Source organism: Choloepus didactylus, chromosome 1 (genome assembly GCF_015220235.1).
Source record: "Choloepus didactylus isolate mChoDid1 chromosome 1, mChoDid1.pri, whole genome shotgun sequence".
In the NCBI taxonomy this organism is placed as follows: Eukaryota; Metazoa; Chordata; class Mammalia; order Pilosa; family Megalonychidae; genus Choloepus; species Choloepus didactylus.
Genome location: NC_051307.1, coordinates 7173109 through 7190892, shown reverse-complemented (window position 1 = coordinate 7190892; position 17784 = coordinate 7173109). Strand labels below are relative to the sequence as shown.

Below are 17784 nucleotides of genomic sequence, written 5' to 3'. Positions count from 1 at the left end.
CCTTCATTGGATTATCATACCATTTACTGGTGCCTGCATTATAATGCCTATCAGTTGTAACGTGTGTCATAGTTCTCTGTAAATATGATTTGCCTTTCCTACCAGCAGGGACTATTAGACTATCATGTTATGCCCCTTCTGCCTATAATGGTGTATAACCTTGTAGGTGTTGAAAGAATAAATCATTTAAAACTAATCAGGGGCTCTGAGTATCTTCTCAAACATCCCTAGTCTTCCTTTTCCTCCTTTCTTCCTCCCCTTTCCCTCTTTTCTTTCTCTTCTTTTCCTTCCTTCCTTTCTCTCTCCCTCTCTTTTTCATTTCCTTCCTTCCTCTCCTTCTCTCTTCCATTCTTCTTTTTTATAATTCTTATTCCACACTTCAAGGCAAAGCAGATGTTGAGTGTTTCTTCTTTTCATCTGCCATCTGTTAACATGAGAACATCCTCCCAAGTCTTCTTCTACTTCTTGCCCAAACCCAGCTAAGCAGCCTTTTGTGTTGCCTGTCACCTTCTCCCAAATTTCAGCTCAATCTGAGCTTCAGACTTTGTGACACCTTCCTCAAAGCCTGGGCTACTTCTACACTACCATTTTTGTCTCTGCGCTCCTCCCTTAGTCTTTGGGGTTGGGAAGTGATGGAGAAATAGCATAAGGAGGGTCTAGTGATATTAAAATCATGGAAGGAAGCAGTGTCGAAAGCAAAATGTGCTAAGACTGCTGAATGCCGCAAAGAGGGCTAGAAAATGATGGCTGCAAGGAGAATGTGTTGATTAGAAGGTCATCTGCTTTCAACAGAGCAGTTTCATTTGAGTGGTGGGGCTGGAAGTGAGCCTGTGAAGATTTAGGAGTGGGTGAAATAAAATGTAGCTGGGTGTAGAATACTTTTTCAAGAATTCAGTGGTGAAAAGTAGACAGAAGGACAGTAGTTTGAAGATATGCAAGCTAGAAGGGAAAAAAATATTTATTTTAATGTGGAGAAAGCCTAACAGGTAGTGAGAATGCGGTAAAAACTGAATAAACTAAGTATTTCTGATGGAGAAAAATAAAATCATAAAGTAGTTACTGGTACTGTATTAATACATCTCCTAATTCTGCATTCCAATGATACCTTTCTAAGCTGACTTAATATTGATGGGATAGTCTATTTCTTCTCTGAATCTTTCAAAGTCTGAGGAAGGTTCATGGAAAGAAGGATAGCGGAGGAAATAGTGATCTGGGCTCTCGTTCTTGCTCCACTCCACCTTGTATATGATTTTTGACACATTCCCTAGTTACACAATCTTTCTGGCCTTTGGTTTTCATGGCAGCAAAATAAGCATAATAATAATATGAAGTTTATACTTGACCTATTTGCATAGCGATTGATAAACTAAAATAAGATCATGTATACAATGTGTTATGGAAAAGGAAGAAGAGCTAAAAAATGGAAAATGTTAGTGCTCTGTTGATGAATACATAGCTCAATCACTGTGTCCTTGGGAACGGGCACCCCAGGTTTGACTAGGACTATCGCAGTGTGGTCTTGCTCAGTCCCCATGGTCTTCTGGGGACCTTGTGTAACGGTGTGTTTGAGTGGGGCACACACACCATATGGCAGCAGGGAGACTGTGCACCAAGTCCCCAAGTACTGCAGTTGGGCAAGTCTTGAGAGTTTAAGTTGCCTTGTATTTTGCAAACCCAAATCCTTCTTTTTTAAAAAAGGAATCTCATTAACAGCCATATGAACATAAGTTTGATTTCTGAAGTTCTAGCAAAGCAAAATGGAATATGCTTATACCTCAGTCAGGCAGTCACTTGCACAGATTTTATCTTGTTTTATCATCCATCAAAAGCTTTATTTGAAGGCTCCCTTGCATCAATCCCTGCTTTTCTGTGGAGTTGAAATGGGTCTTATAAAGTAGCTATTTTTGTAAGGGCTATAAACCTGTAGTTAAGCTTTTACAAGATCACAAATAAGGTCTTGAAACATCAGCATGCTCAAATGAAAGCTGATTCAAAAACCAAAAGCCATCCCTCCTTGCCATCTGAGAAAGCTACAAGGGCAAAAATGGACAAAACAGAACTCCCAGGAAGGGAGCAGTGCCAGGGCCAAGGCTGGCCCCAATTCTCCCTCCTGACTGCCCACTCTCTGTCCCTCACTCCACTGGCTGCTCTTGGCTTGGCCCCATCACCCTCCTAGGGCTTCCTTCCACCCACTTTCAGAGGCAGAAATCCTTTCCTATTTTGTTCAGCCATAATAAATTTGGAGTTTTTGAAAGGGTAATTTTATGAAGAATCTAAGGCATAGAACGGAAAACACAAAGCATAGTACTAAAACGTTTCAGAGACCACAACTGGGCATTTATTAGCTTGGTAATAAAGAAACTATTAGGGTGCATACTGCATTCTTTTTTTTCCACTAACAAATACCACGCTTCTTGCATGCACAGGGGCCACATGCGTCATTGCCGGGGCCATCTTTAATTGCTTTGAGTCTACGTTGAGTGTCATTGGACAACCGGATACACACTCCTCTTTAGAGTCTTCAAGTTCAAGTTACCTTACTGTCTTATGAGTGAGGACAGCTCTTAGCTCATTTGCAGAGCAGATAATTTGTTCAGAAAATGGCAATGCTTTCTCATGACCCACCCTTTAAATTGTGCCCCTATGGAATGCTGAGCACATATGATTCTCTCTGGGATGGATCTTCTGGAATTGATCAGTTTTATAATATTGCATCATTCCAAAGAATGTTTAAAGTATATGTTTCCACTCAAGGGAAGGAGGGCATTTTGCCAAAGCATGGTCAAAATTTATACAATCCACTGATTTTTACCTTTAGTGTATTTGAAGTTATTGGAGGTAACTTTTTGGCTTGGCACTGTTGGTTGATCCATGTGGTCAGTGCCAACATAACCTTGCACCCTCTTGGGGAAACTCATACTAAAGGAGGAAGCTTTTAGCAATACCGAAGTTGATCACTAGATAAGGGAATCAAATTTTTATTCCTGCTTGGGCCCAGCCAGTGACTTTATTGACTTTGCACTTTAAAAGAGCAAGTTGGAGAAAAACCAGGGCATCACTGGAAGCCAAATGTGGCTTCCGAACTCCTGGATAAGGTTATAGATTTTAAAAAAAAAAGTAGCACTTGCAGACAATTTAGACTTTAAGAGGTCGCTATGCTCTAAAATTAGTAAAGTACTCAGGAAGGAAGAATATAGGTTGGCTAAATTGCTTGAGTCCCACTTTCTTTCTTCTTTTTTTTAAAAAAAAACATTTTACATTAAAAAGTTATATTATATTCACCTAACTAGGTTGCTTGTCTATACAGTAAAACTTACTGTCTTTATAAACACTTTAGTAGTTTTTAGCAATCAAGTAATGCCTTGCAGTTGACTTTAAATAGTAAATCTAAAAGCACACATTAGGAAAACATTTACGATATTTTTCTCTAATTTGAGATTTGTTATTTCCATTTTTTTAATTTGATGGGTGGCTGCTCAAACAACACTGATATGGTACTAAAAAATCACTCCTTATTTTGGACAATAAAAATATTGTGAGAAGCAATGCTCTCTGTAGAAACTGTAAATATATTTGAACTCACTCTAATGCCAGTATAAAAACTGCCTTATGTGGGTCAGATTGTAATCGGGTGATTCTACTAATGAACTCCGATGTTTAATAGATAGGCCTCTACTACATTAAACTCTGTGACCGTGCTTTCCCTCCATGAGTGAGGTGGAAACATTTTAGGTCATTAATTAATGTGTCAGCAGCTCTGTAGGCCAACAGACAAAGGGGTTTCTGGGTCAAGCCCTGGCCTTTCCTTGATCCCCCCTTTATGACCCAAATCACTTCCTTTGTCCTTCTAGGACAGCACTTCTCCCATTGAAGAAAGATGAGTGCCCTTGCTCAGCTTTTTCACCATCTCTAGAATGTCAGCTTCTCTAGGGCTAGGCTACACTTAGTCGTTTGTTTTCTCTCCCCAGGACCTGCCCTAACATGACACAAGGTAGGTAATGTTTGTTGAACTGAATATATTTCAAGGCATCCACAAGAAAACTGGCCATTAGGAAGCAGTATGGAATCGGGTTCCAAATCCTTTGCACTCTTGCTGTCCATTTGCCAGAGTCTTAATTCACAAAGGCCTTACAAAGCACCTGCCAAATGCAAGACTGCAAGTATCTTTGTCTCATGGCAAGCGGCTCCCTGGAATTCATCATTCTTTAGCATCATCCATGAATACCTGGTCTTATTCACTTCCTACTGAAAGCTTTGTGTTGGCTCGATCTTTTCTCCGGCTCAAAGAAAACAAAGATTGCTTCCGGGGAATGAAGGACCACATCTCTGATGTGATGTATTCCTTTCTGTACCAAGCCAAAGTGTAAAACACTAGCGTCTAGAAGTAGAGATGTCAACGATAAAAATGCCAGGCCGAGGTCTTTTCTGGATAGAGCCCTTGCAAACCAATAACTAAATTACAAGGGACTATTAAGAATGAAAATAAAGGATGCCCAGGTCTTTGTTCAGTCTAATCCAAACATGTCAGTAAGAGTCAGCAGTATTGTTAACTGGAAATGTGCTTGGCAAGGAAAAGCAAGGTTGGGGGTGCTTAAATTACAAGTAAAATTGGAGATATGAAGCAATGGTTGGAAAGGAAGGAGAGAGAAATCAAAGCTGGGGGGAAAAAAGCATGAAATGCTGGGAAGGATTGCCTCGATGTTTCACCCCTGTGCAGCCAAACACTTGTGATCAAATAGAAATGGTTAATAAGGACATTTTCATTTAAATGAACAATTCATAGCCATCCAAATGTAACTATTTAGGCATAGCCATATAGATGTAACAAAGGTGTAATTAATACCTCAGTGATAATATCCCTACAGTGCAGGTCATGGAATTCTGCTACCAGGGAAAATAGAAAGACAAAAATGTCCTTTTGATATTTTTGGTGACGTTCACTCATGAATGGAATCCCACACAGTCCGCCTTATACTGAATTTCTCAACATGTTAAGCAATTTTACATTTGTGTAGTACTATTTTACTTAGCTCTTAGGTAGACTCTCTTTTTCTCTCCAGTTGGAATTAATCTGTCCCTTTTTTGCACTTGTATGGGGTTTGTCTGAACCCCTATTTTAGCATTCATGACACTTCTCATTCTTTAACTGGTAGATGCTTATGTGTCTCTTACAACTAAATCTAGGGCTCAGGAAGGCTCTTTCTTTCCATGTGTCTATCAAGCAACTAGCACAGTGTGTAGGATGTAGTAGCCACCCAGTCAATGCCCGCAAAATTAAAAAGATAGTTGGTGCAAGTGATTTAGAAAGAATATTTTAATGAGATTAACAGTTCATGTGAATTATTGGGCTACAGAGGTTTAAATGGAAGAAATATTATAGTGTATAGATGGCATACGACTCCAAATAGTTTAATTTGTTGGCAAAGAGAAAGCAAATTGATAGTGAAAATGTGTCAGTCACGTAAAAACTATTGCTGTGGCTTGGTTAATTATCCTACAAGGTATATGATTCAGGGTGAAGGACGTTTGGACATTTTCTCCTGCACAGCATTTCCTATTCGAAAGAACTCGTTCTCGTATCACAGGCAGGGGCAGGGAAGGGCTGTTGGCCAGAAGCCGGAAATAGCCTCATTACCCCGACGCTACCGAGTTGAACATTGTAATAATGGTGTCTGTTAACAATGGACCTCATCTGGCCCAGGTTTTCCATCTTCCATTATTTTTCTCCCACACCAGGCTTCAGCTCAAATTTCTAACTTGGGAAAGCAAGTTTTTTGCCTCACAATTCTTTACCAGCAACATAAGCCTTCAATTTCCGCTTCCAGGCAATGAAATAGGTCTCATTTCCAGACAAAATCTGATAGGTCTTTTCAAAGGAAGCCCTAATTGGTGGCATTGCTGCAACTATTGAGAATGGGAGAAAAAAAAAAAAAAAAAAAAAAACTATGAAAAAATAACTTTCTTTGCCTGTAGGTAGCTAGGACTTAGGAGACAAGTAAGAGGTTGATTTTCATTCCATTTCTGAGTGACACTTAGGAACATTTAAAAATTATTCTCCCCTTAAGGCTTTACAGTCAAGCAGAAGAAATGGCATAGAACAAGGCAGTTGGAGCCTTGTACGGATAAAAGTCACTGACTCCCTCTTTCTGTGTCTGCTTCCCATAATGCACTTCTCTCCTGGTTGGCTGCTGAGCGCCGCCGACACAAGTGGGCCACATCCGGGGCCCAGACTTGCCACATCCGGGGCCCTGACTTGCCACATCCGGGGCCCTGACTTGCCACATCCGGGGCCCTGACTTACCACATCCGGGGCCCTGACTTGCCACATCCGTGCCCTGACTTGCCACATCCGGGGCCCTAACTTACCGCGCAGCCGCTTCAGCCTCTGCTCCCGCCGCCGCCGCCGCACGACCAGCAGGAGCACAAAGAGCAGCAGGACCCCCACGAGGATGCAGGAGATGGTCACCAGCATCTTTAGCCCTTCGTTGGTCGTCAGCCCTTCTTCACTTTGGACGACTGACTTAATGAGTGGAGGGATTGTACCTGAAAACAGGGTCGTGATGTTAGATGGCTATTAATGAAGACAGAAGGATGGAGTTTTTAGGGATGACGGGTTATAAAATTTGCGCTGTGTGATCCAAGGGAGTCCAAGGAGATGAGGAATGAGAGAAACGGTTTATCCAGGTCCTCCCTAACTTACTGACCTGCTCCCTCCTCTCCGTCTGCCCAAACCTCACGCTCATTCTGGAGCACATCCTGTTGGAATCTGAAGGGGAAAGTATCTGTCTTTGAAAGGCCTTGGTTTTGCAATGTGCTGCTGGGTGCAGGCACTTGACAGCGTAATGCCTGGGCTAGGGGCTCAGAAAAGTGTCCTCTTGATTGTCACCTGTAGGACAGTTATAGAGGCAGTTTGAAAAATTGCACATAAAAGAACAATTCCTAGAAAAATAGGTTTGGCAAGTGGACGGGAGATGGTGGTGTATAGGGATTTTGAACCAAAGGCAGTGCCTTAAAAATGCTTAAAACCCACTCTCATTGGGATCTTCACTGGCTTTTTTCCACAGGCATAAGATGAAATCAACATTAAAAATTCTTATTTCAGGGAATAAGAAGTACAGACAGCTTCTTAAAGGGGGACCATATAGGCCTCTAAAGCAGAACTACTTATTTACCAGGCATTGTTAAACAGTCCCATGAAATTTAGATTATTTAGAATTTACAAGTAATCACCTAAGTAGAATGAACTCCGAGCTATTTTAAGCTGACATCGATCCCAAGGGGGATCACAATGGGTACATAAATTCACACACAGACATCTGCTTTTATGGGGTCATGTATTTTGGTACCCTCCATTATGTAAAACATTTTATTCCACTGTATTTTCCATGTAAAACGAGGGCCATAAAGTCAGGGCTTTAGGGGAAAAATGCAAAAATAATATATTTTCCCCCAGAGCAGAAATGGTCTTTATTCTGCTTTCAGTAAGCAAAGCAGAGACAATGGAAACTCCAGTCCCCTGTGCTGTCTACTCAGGCCTAGAAGAGTTCAAAGGGCTCGAAATGAAAGGCTCCAAATGCACAGCAACTGGGTAAGAGGCATTTAAGGAGCCCTGTGTGTGTGCGCGTGTGTGTTGTGTGCTTGTGAGTGTGTATGTGTGTGTGTTGAGGGGGGCGGGTGTCTGTAAAACCAGGAAAACACAAGCACTAGTAGAAACGTTTGCGTGAGGAGAAAAAGTCAGACAGACCCAGAAGAACCCGAAATCTGACTGGGTATGGATCTGAGACTAATTGTCAATATCTGTTTTTCCTAAATGAAAAAAATTCTTCAGGCAGATGTGGCAAAATGATATTAAAGCTATATATCCATGAGATTGGCTCAAAGAAACCCATAACATTTTTCAAGTAAAATACAAAGATGTACTTTTATTTCTGAGTTTAATGAAGTTATATTCTGTTGATTTTGGAAAATCAAATGTAGCTCACAGGACTTTTTCATGGTTATAATTTGCAACACTGGATGATGTGAAAATATTATAATTTTTAGAACACAAATGGATTTAACATCTGCAGAGCACTTTTGAAGTTAGAATAACAGCTTCAAATTCTGTACATGATTAGTTTCTAATTAGATTATTTGCTCTAAGCATATTACTGATGAACCTACACACGTAAGCTATATCTTAAGGTGTTTACACATAATACAGATATGTTAGCATGTCAGTGTGACAGTGTCAGTCAATTAATGTAAGTCGATTATTTAAAGAAGCATATTTACTACTCAAATGCATATGTACTAGTGAAGGACTTTTGCGAAGACTTGAATGCCAAATAAGAGTGTTTGAAGTATCAGAGTCCTTTACTCTCTATGACAAAAGGAAAAAAAAACTTTAGGGGGAGAAACAGCATCACAAGTGCTGTTCTGTATGTGGGAGGTGATTTGTGACAGGGACGCCTTTGAATGAAGTCACTTATAGCTCAGGGCTAAAAATTGGAGAGCGGTGGCCCACGAGAAGCGCTGAGAAGCGCTGGCTCTCGAGGAGAAAGGCTGCGGGGTGGGAGCTGTACACGCTGTTCCACGGCCCCTCCGTGTGCCAGAGGACCCTGGCCTGAGGTGACGAGGAAAGGGCTTTGGGAGTTCCCGCTGTGCCACGGGGCCAAGAACTAGCTTTAGGCCAACCTGGAAAGTCTCAGGAAAAAAATGACCAAATGTGGGGCTCCCAGGCAGGCCCGCCTCGTTAGCTGTGTTTTCTCATTTCTGAGGGTTCTTGGGTCCAGTCACTTATTTCTTAGGGTATTTTTATGTGTATTCCTAGGAAGTTCCTGCTGGAGCTTTCATTAAGCCAGATGCTAAGTGCACATAAGCAGAGGAAGGAAGCCCACCTTAGTCTGACCAATGGTGAATACAGTATTGGGGTATTTGCTCGGGTATAGACCTTCTGGACTAACTCATTCAGTGCCGGATCCATGTGGAATGAACAGAAGGCTTCGAGGCAAACAGAGGTGGGAGCTCCTTCCTGATAAATTACCGTCAGTTTTATCTTGAGATGGGAGCATCTAAGTCAATCACTCTCATTCCAGGAGTGAGAATCACTCCAAGCCTGCAGAAATATGCATTAACATGCCACTATTTAGGACTTTCTACAGGTCCCCAACCACGTAACACCAAGACACTTGGCCTTAACAGTGACACCCTCCGTTTCAGCTTCATTGGGTTGGGAATCTGTTCAGACATCAATAAATGGCCTTTGATACTCCTTGGAGAAAAAAACGGACAATTGAAATTATTTTTGCTTAAATGTCAAGGGATGCCTCACCTAGTTTTTAGAAAGCACATGCAAGTTGTGTATGTGTGTGTGTGTGTCGGGGGGGGTGGCTGTCCACACTAACTGTCCACACTAACATCCCAGCCCATTATTCTATTTTCCCACTTTTGTATCCCACTTTTGCTCAGGGACTAACATAATCTCCTTTTTTTGCACATACAGTTTAAGGACTTAATGAGAGCAAAAAAGAAAGTTGTGTGAATTGGGATGGGTGGAAGGGGTGGGAGAAAACAAAAGCAATGTTAGCTTGCAGTCATGGACAAAGGCACAGGACCACGTGGTAAAGAAACCTTCAGCCCTGTGAGAAATCTCTCTTGCACCAAAGCTCCATAATGGGATTCCCTTTGGCCCTCAGTCCCTTATGTCTGGACACACAGCAATGGTCCTATATATATGGGTATGGTGAACTAAGGAGCCCTGTAGAGAATGCACGGAAGCCTGATGGAATCTGCAGGCACTGGCCACACTATGCCTAGGATGGATGTTAAATGGGGAAGGGGACAGGGATCACATGCACTTCTCCTTCTGAGACACAAATGGGGGGCTGTGGAGTCCCAGCTTACTGCCATCGTAGTTGAGTGTGGCGAAGTTGGCCTGCTTCTCGGCACAGCCTGCGCTGTTGCACACTCGCATCTGCAGCTCGTACCAGGTGGCCTCCTGCAGGTCATATACAATGTATGACTTGGAGAGAGAGGTCCGCTGAGCTGTCGTCCAGACTGTGGTGCCAAAAGGTCTGTACTCCAGCGTGAAGGAGGTGATGGGACAGCCGCCATCGTTCCAGCCCACGAGGTTCAGTCTCACGCGCGTGGTGTTGATGCTGGCAAAGAGTTCTTGCTCCTTTGAAAACTGGGGTTCTATGGGAGAGTGCACATTTGGAGATCAGTTCATAGGATAAATGATTGAAAACCACCAGTGTGTTCACATGTTTCCCTTGGGCTTGCTCCATCTACACAAGGAGCTCCATCCAACTCTGGTTTGAGGCCACCAGCAACTTGCTCACTATTGAGAGACATTAGAGACCCATGGCTTTCTCCAGCACTAACGAGCTAGGTGTGGGAGGGAGTTAGGTGGGTAGAGATGATTTGTGTTTCTCTTAGAGTTTCCCCAAGAACCATGTTGCTTTCATTTGCAGGCTTCCTTCTGTGGCTCACACGCCACAGTGCTCTGGGCTGACCAGTTTCCATTTGTGTTGGGATGGGCTTGCCTCAAGAGAAGACAGTTAGATTTGAGACGTACCAACAGGTATCCCTTGCTATCCAAATTACTGAATCTGGCATGTAGGGACCTAATGGATATATTTCTGGATAAATCAATCCCTCTTGTCACTTGTGATCCAAAACTCAGGAGGCAGCCCTAACTAATGGCCCTGTCATCCAGCCTTTCACGTTCCTGCCTTTTGGACCTGCTCCACCTGATTGGATTTGGATGTGAGGGAAACCTACAGAGACCTTCTCTTCACCTTGTTCACTACAAAGCTAAAATTGCTCCCTCTTCCTGGTGTTTCCAGGCCTCAAATTTCACCTCCGAACCTCACTTCCTTGGGCTTCATCTCTTTGAAAGTCCGCTTTTCAGATAAAAAATTAAATCACATAGAAATGTTAAGAATTTATCCCAGTCACTTCTCTTCTGAAAAGGGGTCTTTGAGACAATGTGAAAATTATAAATAGATGGGGTGGGGTAATTAAGGGAGAAGATCACATTGAGGGGTGAGAAGCCAAACTACAAATTTCTTGGCTGCCCAACTTCAGCACTTGATGTTGGCACCAAAGCCCTTGATTTTAAGATGAAACTCTTCTTCTTCTTCTTTTTTTAACTGCAAATGAAGTCATGTGAAAAGAGAACCAAAATACCCTTTAAGGAGTGCCATCTCTTCCATTACACTGCAGCGCTACTGAATTCACTTTTGGAATCACATACAGAAAATAATGTACAAATATATGATGAATCTTTTACGATTCCAACCTTCCCTTCCATCTGGAAAACAAAGGAAATCTAGAAACAACAAGAACACTTACATACCTTTTCCTAACGTTTTTGCTTCTATGATCTCACTTATGCGCCCTGGTCCCACTCCATTTTGGGCAGTTAGCGTGAACTTATACCAAGTGCCACATTTCAGATTTTCCAAGCGATAAGAGCGTTCACTTGGGCTGATTGGAAAGCTCCCCCATTGCTCACTGTTATCCTCGGAGTACTGCAATATGTATCCTTCAGAAAATAAAAAGATTATATATTAAAATGAGCATCATTTACTTTCTGCCAGAGTCTGAGGGATGTTTGCATTTTTGTAGGGATAACAGAATAAGAGTTCTCAGAATTCCTGCATCTTCAGAAGAGAACACTGTAAATCTTCCTGATTCCAAGAAATTTAACTTGGAATTTAAGGCTGGAAAAAAGTGCCTTGTCATATCGAGTACTGTGGTATTCCAGCCCCACCACACTTTACTAAGGAGGCACTGCTGGGTAGTTTGGCAGACATAACAAAGCTTATTGGGTGACAGAGAATGAATACTATGTCTTGAAATGTCTGTCCCTCAGAGCGTATGTGTTTGAATCCCTGGGTACAGGGACAGGCTGAAGCCGAGTTATTTTTAAGAGCCCCAAACTCTGGAAAGGAGATACGCTATCCATGGGAGAAGGAATCTCCTCAACCACCCCCCCTCCCATGTAGGAGCTGGTGGTGCACAGTTAGCAGGGGGATTTTCTACAAGTCCTGGGGCTATTCCAAGGTTATAACTGTAGCCTGGCTTTTCCTTGTTTTTAAAAATCCCCCCAACAATCCATTTCTCCAGGTGACACCACTATTGCTGCATCTGCCACTACTAACCACTGCTGTCTATTTCTTGAGTACTTCCCATGTGCCAGGCAGGGTCCGAGACAGTGACTGCCCTCCCTGCAGGACAGATGAAGACACTGAGGTCCACCTTGAAGAGACCTAGGTAAGGTTCAAACCTGCTCTCAGAACCTGAAGCTTGTGCTCTAGGCCCCTGGGCAACCAGTGAAACATTCCTCCTTGTTGCCTCCTATCCCCTGCATCCCTGGTGCCCCCAACCACCTTCCTGGGGGCAAACACATCCTCTCTGCTCAGTTCCAATCTCCTCCTAACCCCATGCAGCCCAAGGCTAGCTGCTTGGTGCATGGGGTCCTTATGCCGACAGAGTGGCATCTCCTATCCTGCCGTGAGTTGAGCCATTTTTAATACAGGCAAAGCACTTCTCAACCTGCACCAGAAGTGATTCCTAACCCATACTGGCAGCACTGAGTGTCTCCCAAAGCCCACAGATGGATCACCCATGTCTGAGCCCTCCATCCTTGGTCACGGTCAGTGTCTTTGCTTGTCCTCTGGTCCTCTAAAGCTATGGGCCCCTTCTCCTTCCCAAGCCTCATTTCTCTCCTTAGGTTCCTGATGTGAGCTCCTCTGGCCCCTTCAATACCTGAAAAATCAACGATGGACCTGTGCCCTCACGTTCCTCACTGTCCCGTCCAGACCTCCACTCAGCTCCACCTGTGTCACCTCCTTGATCTTTTGCACATCCTCAGGATTGTTCTCTCCTCCCAATTTTCACCATCTTCTCCATCTCAAGGAAGTCTTCTCTAATCCTTGTCAATGGGCAAATATGATTCCCCATTCCCTTCTATTGTCCTTGGAGACCTCAGTGTCCACCAGCCTGGGCACCCTCCCACTCATGACTCCTCAATGCCCAGGGCTTGATTTCAGGCAGCCATTGGTTGCCTTTACTTTGGAAACTCTTTATCAGTAAAATTGGCTTCAACTCTAAGACCTCCCAATCTGACACCCTTCCTGTACTATTTCTCCCACTCTCTCATTCTTATGGAACCAAAACTTCATTTCAGATGAGCCTAGAGTCCCTTGAGCCCTTCTCTAAATGCTAGTTATTTTTCTGTAGGAAGAGGGTACTCTAATCAGCCTAGAGCCTTTGCTAGACCATTTCAATAAAGGTGGTAGAATTCCCTACTCTTCTGACTTCTGGCCACCCTTGCTTGGCAGACACCCACCCTGGTAACTCCATGATCCCCTCTTCTTCCCAGCTGTCCAGCATCACTTGAAAAAAGTGATTTAAAATGTGATAACTGTGGCCACTACAATTTGTGCTTATTTATCTGCAGCTGGGTCCTCGTTGCTGCTGGGCAATTACTTTGTTCATCCATTAATGACTCCCCGTTGCATGTCACACAGCAGCTGTGACAAATCTTTTCCACTCTCCTCAAACCCACAACCACGTCCTCACTGCTAATCATCCAAGTATTTAAAAAAAATAACCTCACCTTTTTCTTCCCTAAAAAAGTGAAGATCCTCCCCTCCAGCCAGTGAAGTACCGATAAATATTTAACAACTGGCTCTTTAATAAAAGGCCCTGGTTTGTAGCATTTGCTGATTTCCCTGGGGTGTAAATATTTCCAGCATGGCTGCAGTCACCGAGTGTGATGCTGGGAAGAGATGCGGCAATTGGCTCTCACGAGGCATAAGGAGCAGGCTCGGCACACCACTGGCTTCACTGTAAAATGTCATGTATTTCCAGTTGCTCTCTCATCCTTCTTCCTCTCTCAGAGGAAAAGAGGACCTCCGCTTTTGGAAGTCTGTGCTCCCCATCCTCTCCCACCTCCTCTAGAAGGTTCTGTCGTCCAGCCCTGCATTCCTGTGCATCTTTAGTTGCTTCTGGTCTTAGTCTACAAATTTCTCAGAATGATGTCTTCAAATCCATGTAGGTTAGAATTATCATGCTACTTCATTCCTTTCAGTATAAACCTTGTTTATAGTTTTCTACTATGCACTAATCGTAAAGGCCTTGGGCAAATAGATTGTTTCCCATCTAAATTCTAGTTTATCTGTCTTTGAGTACCTCATAAGTCAGAACGGTAGCTGTGGCTTAATTCAATCAATGATTGAGTACATGAATGAATGAATGAATGAATGGATATAATCTTGACAAGATGGGGGAAGAAATAGTATTCAGAATCTCGGGACAGATTACCAAATTTCGTTTGTATTTGTTAAGGTTTCACTTAAATTAAATGCACAATAATTACTTTGTGAATGGGGTTCTTGGATGAATGATTTGAGTTTCAACAAATGCGGTAAAAATGGAAGTGTTTCTTACTTAGGCAATGGAAGGGTTAATTATATGGTGTATTTCTGGAGTGGAGTAAACTAACATCGACTTACTTAAGAAGATGTATCACATCGGTCTGTGGATAATCAACTATGTTAATCAACGACCACGGACAACATTTATCTATTATTACCTCTGATAGAACTGCCCCCGTTGTCTCCAGGGAGCCAAGAAAGAGTAATGGAAGAAGACGTGGTTTTGGACACTGTAAGCCGAGGCTGATCTGGTGGAACTACATAGGAAACAGTTTTTTTAAAAACAAGAATTAGTTTTTGAAGTCTTTAATCTTCTTTAACAGTCATTTATCAAATCATTTTCAACAGCCATTTATTAAATTAATGGTTTAAGTTGCCAAATTATGCAATTATACTTCTGTCAAACTGTCTGTTTAGCTGATGTACTGGGCTGAAGAGATTGAACAGAGTGAATCTATTATTTAAAGAAAATTCAACCCCATTTCTACATGGATTTATATCTCACTCACTTCCTCACCAATTCCTTGAATTTCCAAGTTGTTCATCACTAATTGAAATCTTCTTTAAACTTCGCAAGGACACATGCATTATTTTACTCTGAATTTCAGCCATGATTCAGGAGAGAAAGATAAATGGATACTTGGCTGCACTGTTCTCAGGGGTGGGAACGGGAGACGGGGAGGAGTAGAGAGTGGGCAGAAGAATTGTAAAAATTTCCAGTTTTCAGCTATTCTCCCATGATGCAACTCCTCCTGCCTTCATAACACGCACACGCGCACACACACACATGCACACACACCTTGGCTCTCAAGGGTGTGTAACTGAGCTGCTGCACATGAACCTGAAAGCTCATGCTAGGTTTGAAGAATGTGCACCTCTTCTAATCAATGGGCCTCAGTGTTGTTTTGAACTGGCTCTGAGGACAGCTCTGAAGAGAGCAGTGAAATTCAGAACCATCTCACTTGCATGGAAATTCAGAACCATCTTACTTGTATGGAAAGCTTCACCTGAAGTGTCCTTCCCTCTTCTCCTGAGGGAAGCCTGAAATACTGACCAAAAGACCTGGTATATTGACCCATCGCTTTAGAGTCATGATATAGTTTCTGTGTTGTAAAACACCTCGGAACTCTCCTGACTTTAATTTACTTGAAATTCCAGATCAATTTTGCAGCACATTTTAGAAACATGGACATCTTCTCCTCCAGCCTCCTGCTGCTGAGCACAATATTGATTTTGCTTTTATTTGCTGTAGTTATTAATGTGACAACATTTAAATCCAAAGCAGCATGCATTTTGATTTTTCTACTAATAAAATATCACTGTGCATTCAAATCCAAACTGAAATTAGTAGCTGTTTGTGATTTTTACTTGCCATTTTAATTTGACAATCTTTTAAAATTGTGTACTTTTTGCATATGATGTCAAGAAAAATTGAATACCTTGTATAAAATATGCTAGTCAATATTTTAGCAATATACTTAGAGTTTCAGTAGTGCCCTTTTTATATACATTACACATAAAAACTGAGATAAGGTCATAATTTGGACCTATTATATTAAAAATTTTTGTTAGTGCTTTCTGGATTATACTCATACATGTGCAAACAAACACTGAAATGAATGGAAATTATTATGAAGGATTTTTTCAGAGATGCACACAAAAAAGAGATGAGGCTCTATATAGGCTAACATGTAAACAGCATTATCTCTGTGATTATGGAAGCTTATTACTTTCATTAGTTTGTTTAATCATTTTTCCAAAATGAACATGTATTGCTTTTATAACATGAAAATAGCAATTAGCTCTTGGTAAAGGCTGACGTTTAGATTTGTTTGATGTAAGTCTTGGCCCACAGGTATGCCTACACACATGCATCACATATCATTAAAAAAAGTTCCAAAATTCTGTACCTTGAACTTGTAAATTTAAAATGATTTCGTCGGATCCCCAGTTGTTGTTGGCGATGCAGCTGTAGTAGCCGGAGTCCTCCGCTTTCACGGTGCGGATGATAAAGCTGCCGTTGCTGAAGAGGCTCCTTCGCCCATCAATCGTCACTAGACTGGGTGTCCCGTTACTGCCTCACAGGAAAAAAAAGGCACAGATTAAAGAAATTACAACCCCAAATAGCTGAGGTTGGGAAAAAGCATGAAGACTCTCTGCAGCAAACATACACTTGGAAGTTTAATATTTCTTTTATTGTGTAAGAACTAAACTCTGATTATATGATGAAAAGAATCAAACGACGGAGTTTTGCTCTTTGTACAAAATGCTGTGTTTAAGGCTGTGCGCCAAGGGACTGGTTTAGGCACCAGCTGCTACCTCTTTTTGGGAATTCTGGGATTTCCTTCTGCAGGCAGAAGCGCTAGTTACACCAAATCAGTCTTCTGCACATTGGGGAAACTAAATTTTGGGATGTCTTGAAGATAAAGTTGTTAAGTATTTTGACATAAAACACGTCACAATCACTGCTATGAGTCAGTTCCACATTCGGTGGAATACAAACTTGACCTTGGAAGGTGATTTATTTACTTTCTATTAACTGTGATGAGAAAAATGATCACTGGACCATGCTAATTATTTCAATATTTTATGCCTTTTAAGTACTTTTATTTGAAAATAGGCACTCTTTTGAATGCATTATATCAAGTCTCTATGCTCATAAATGAATTCCCAACTCTTTATTTATATCCTAATATATATACTAATATATATATATATCATGTCCTAATATATATCTATATGTGTCTATGTGTATGTCTATACCAGTAGCTATACCGCTCTCAATCTATCTATATACATATTAGGATACTGTCTATATACATATAGTATATCCTAATCTATATCCTCATTTCTTATTCCGAATGAGATAAAACACTTTAACAATTATATAGACGGTTACCTACTTTCTCCCTTATATCTTGGCTGCTATTATTTTAATGACTACTGAGTATGGAGAATTGGATTTTATATCTGCAAAGTCCTAATGTGTTCCATTTCTCTAAGTTATTTCTCAAAGCATATGAGTTAGGGATAGCTAGCTGGTCTATCATCTTGGAAGGAGAAGGGATGGGTGCTCATAGCACAATAACCTGAGGAACATTTGTCTCAGCTATAAAGATAATTTACACGATAAGGTACCACAGACTTCCACAGAGGATATTGGATTGGTTACACTATTTTCCTTGCAAACATTCTCTTGTGAATTTAGAGTCTGAATTTATTCAGATTAGATCTTTAAAGGGCTAAAGCCAAGATCCCCACCCCACCCCACCTCCATCTCAATGACCTGGTAGGTTTCCTGGAGCTTTCACTAGTGTTAATGAATATAAAATTAAAAGACCACCAGATCTGACAT

General features: G+C 41.7%; 1 protein-coding gene across 2 annotated transcripts in view; it reads right to left on the bottom strand.

Annotated features, from left to right (window-relative positions):
• Positions 1-17784, bottom strand: part of DSCAM (DS cell adhesion molecule) — an 834563-nt gene that overhangs the window by 44583 nt on the left and 772196 nt on the right. The window contains exons 23-27 of one of the 2 annotated variants that reach the window (XM_037831465.1): positions 16340-16503; positions 14588-14686; positions 11342-11530; positions 9886-10176; positions 6367-6543 (exon numbers count right to left, since the gene is read on the bottom strand). In XM_037831465.1, coding sequence (XP_037687393.1) covers positions 6367-6543; positions 9886-10176; positions 11342-11530; positions 14588-14686; positions 16340-16503 — 920 coding nt within the window. Of the gene's footprint in view, positions 1-6366; positions 6544-9885; positions 10177-11341; positions 11531-14587; positions 14687-16339; positions 16508-17784 lie in introns of those variants that run through there. The other variant, XM_037831467.1, reaches the window with a different exon arrangement.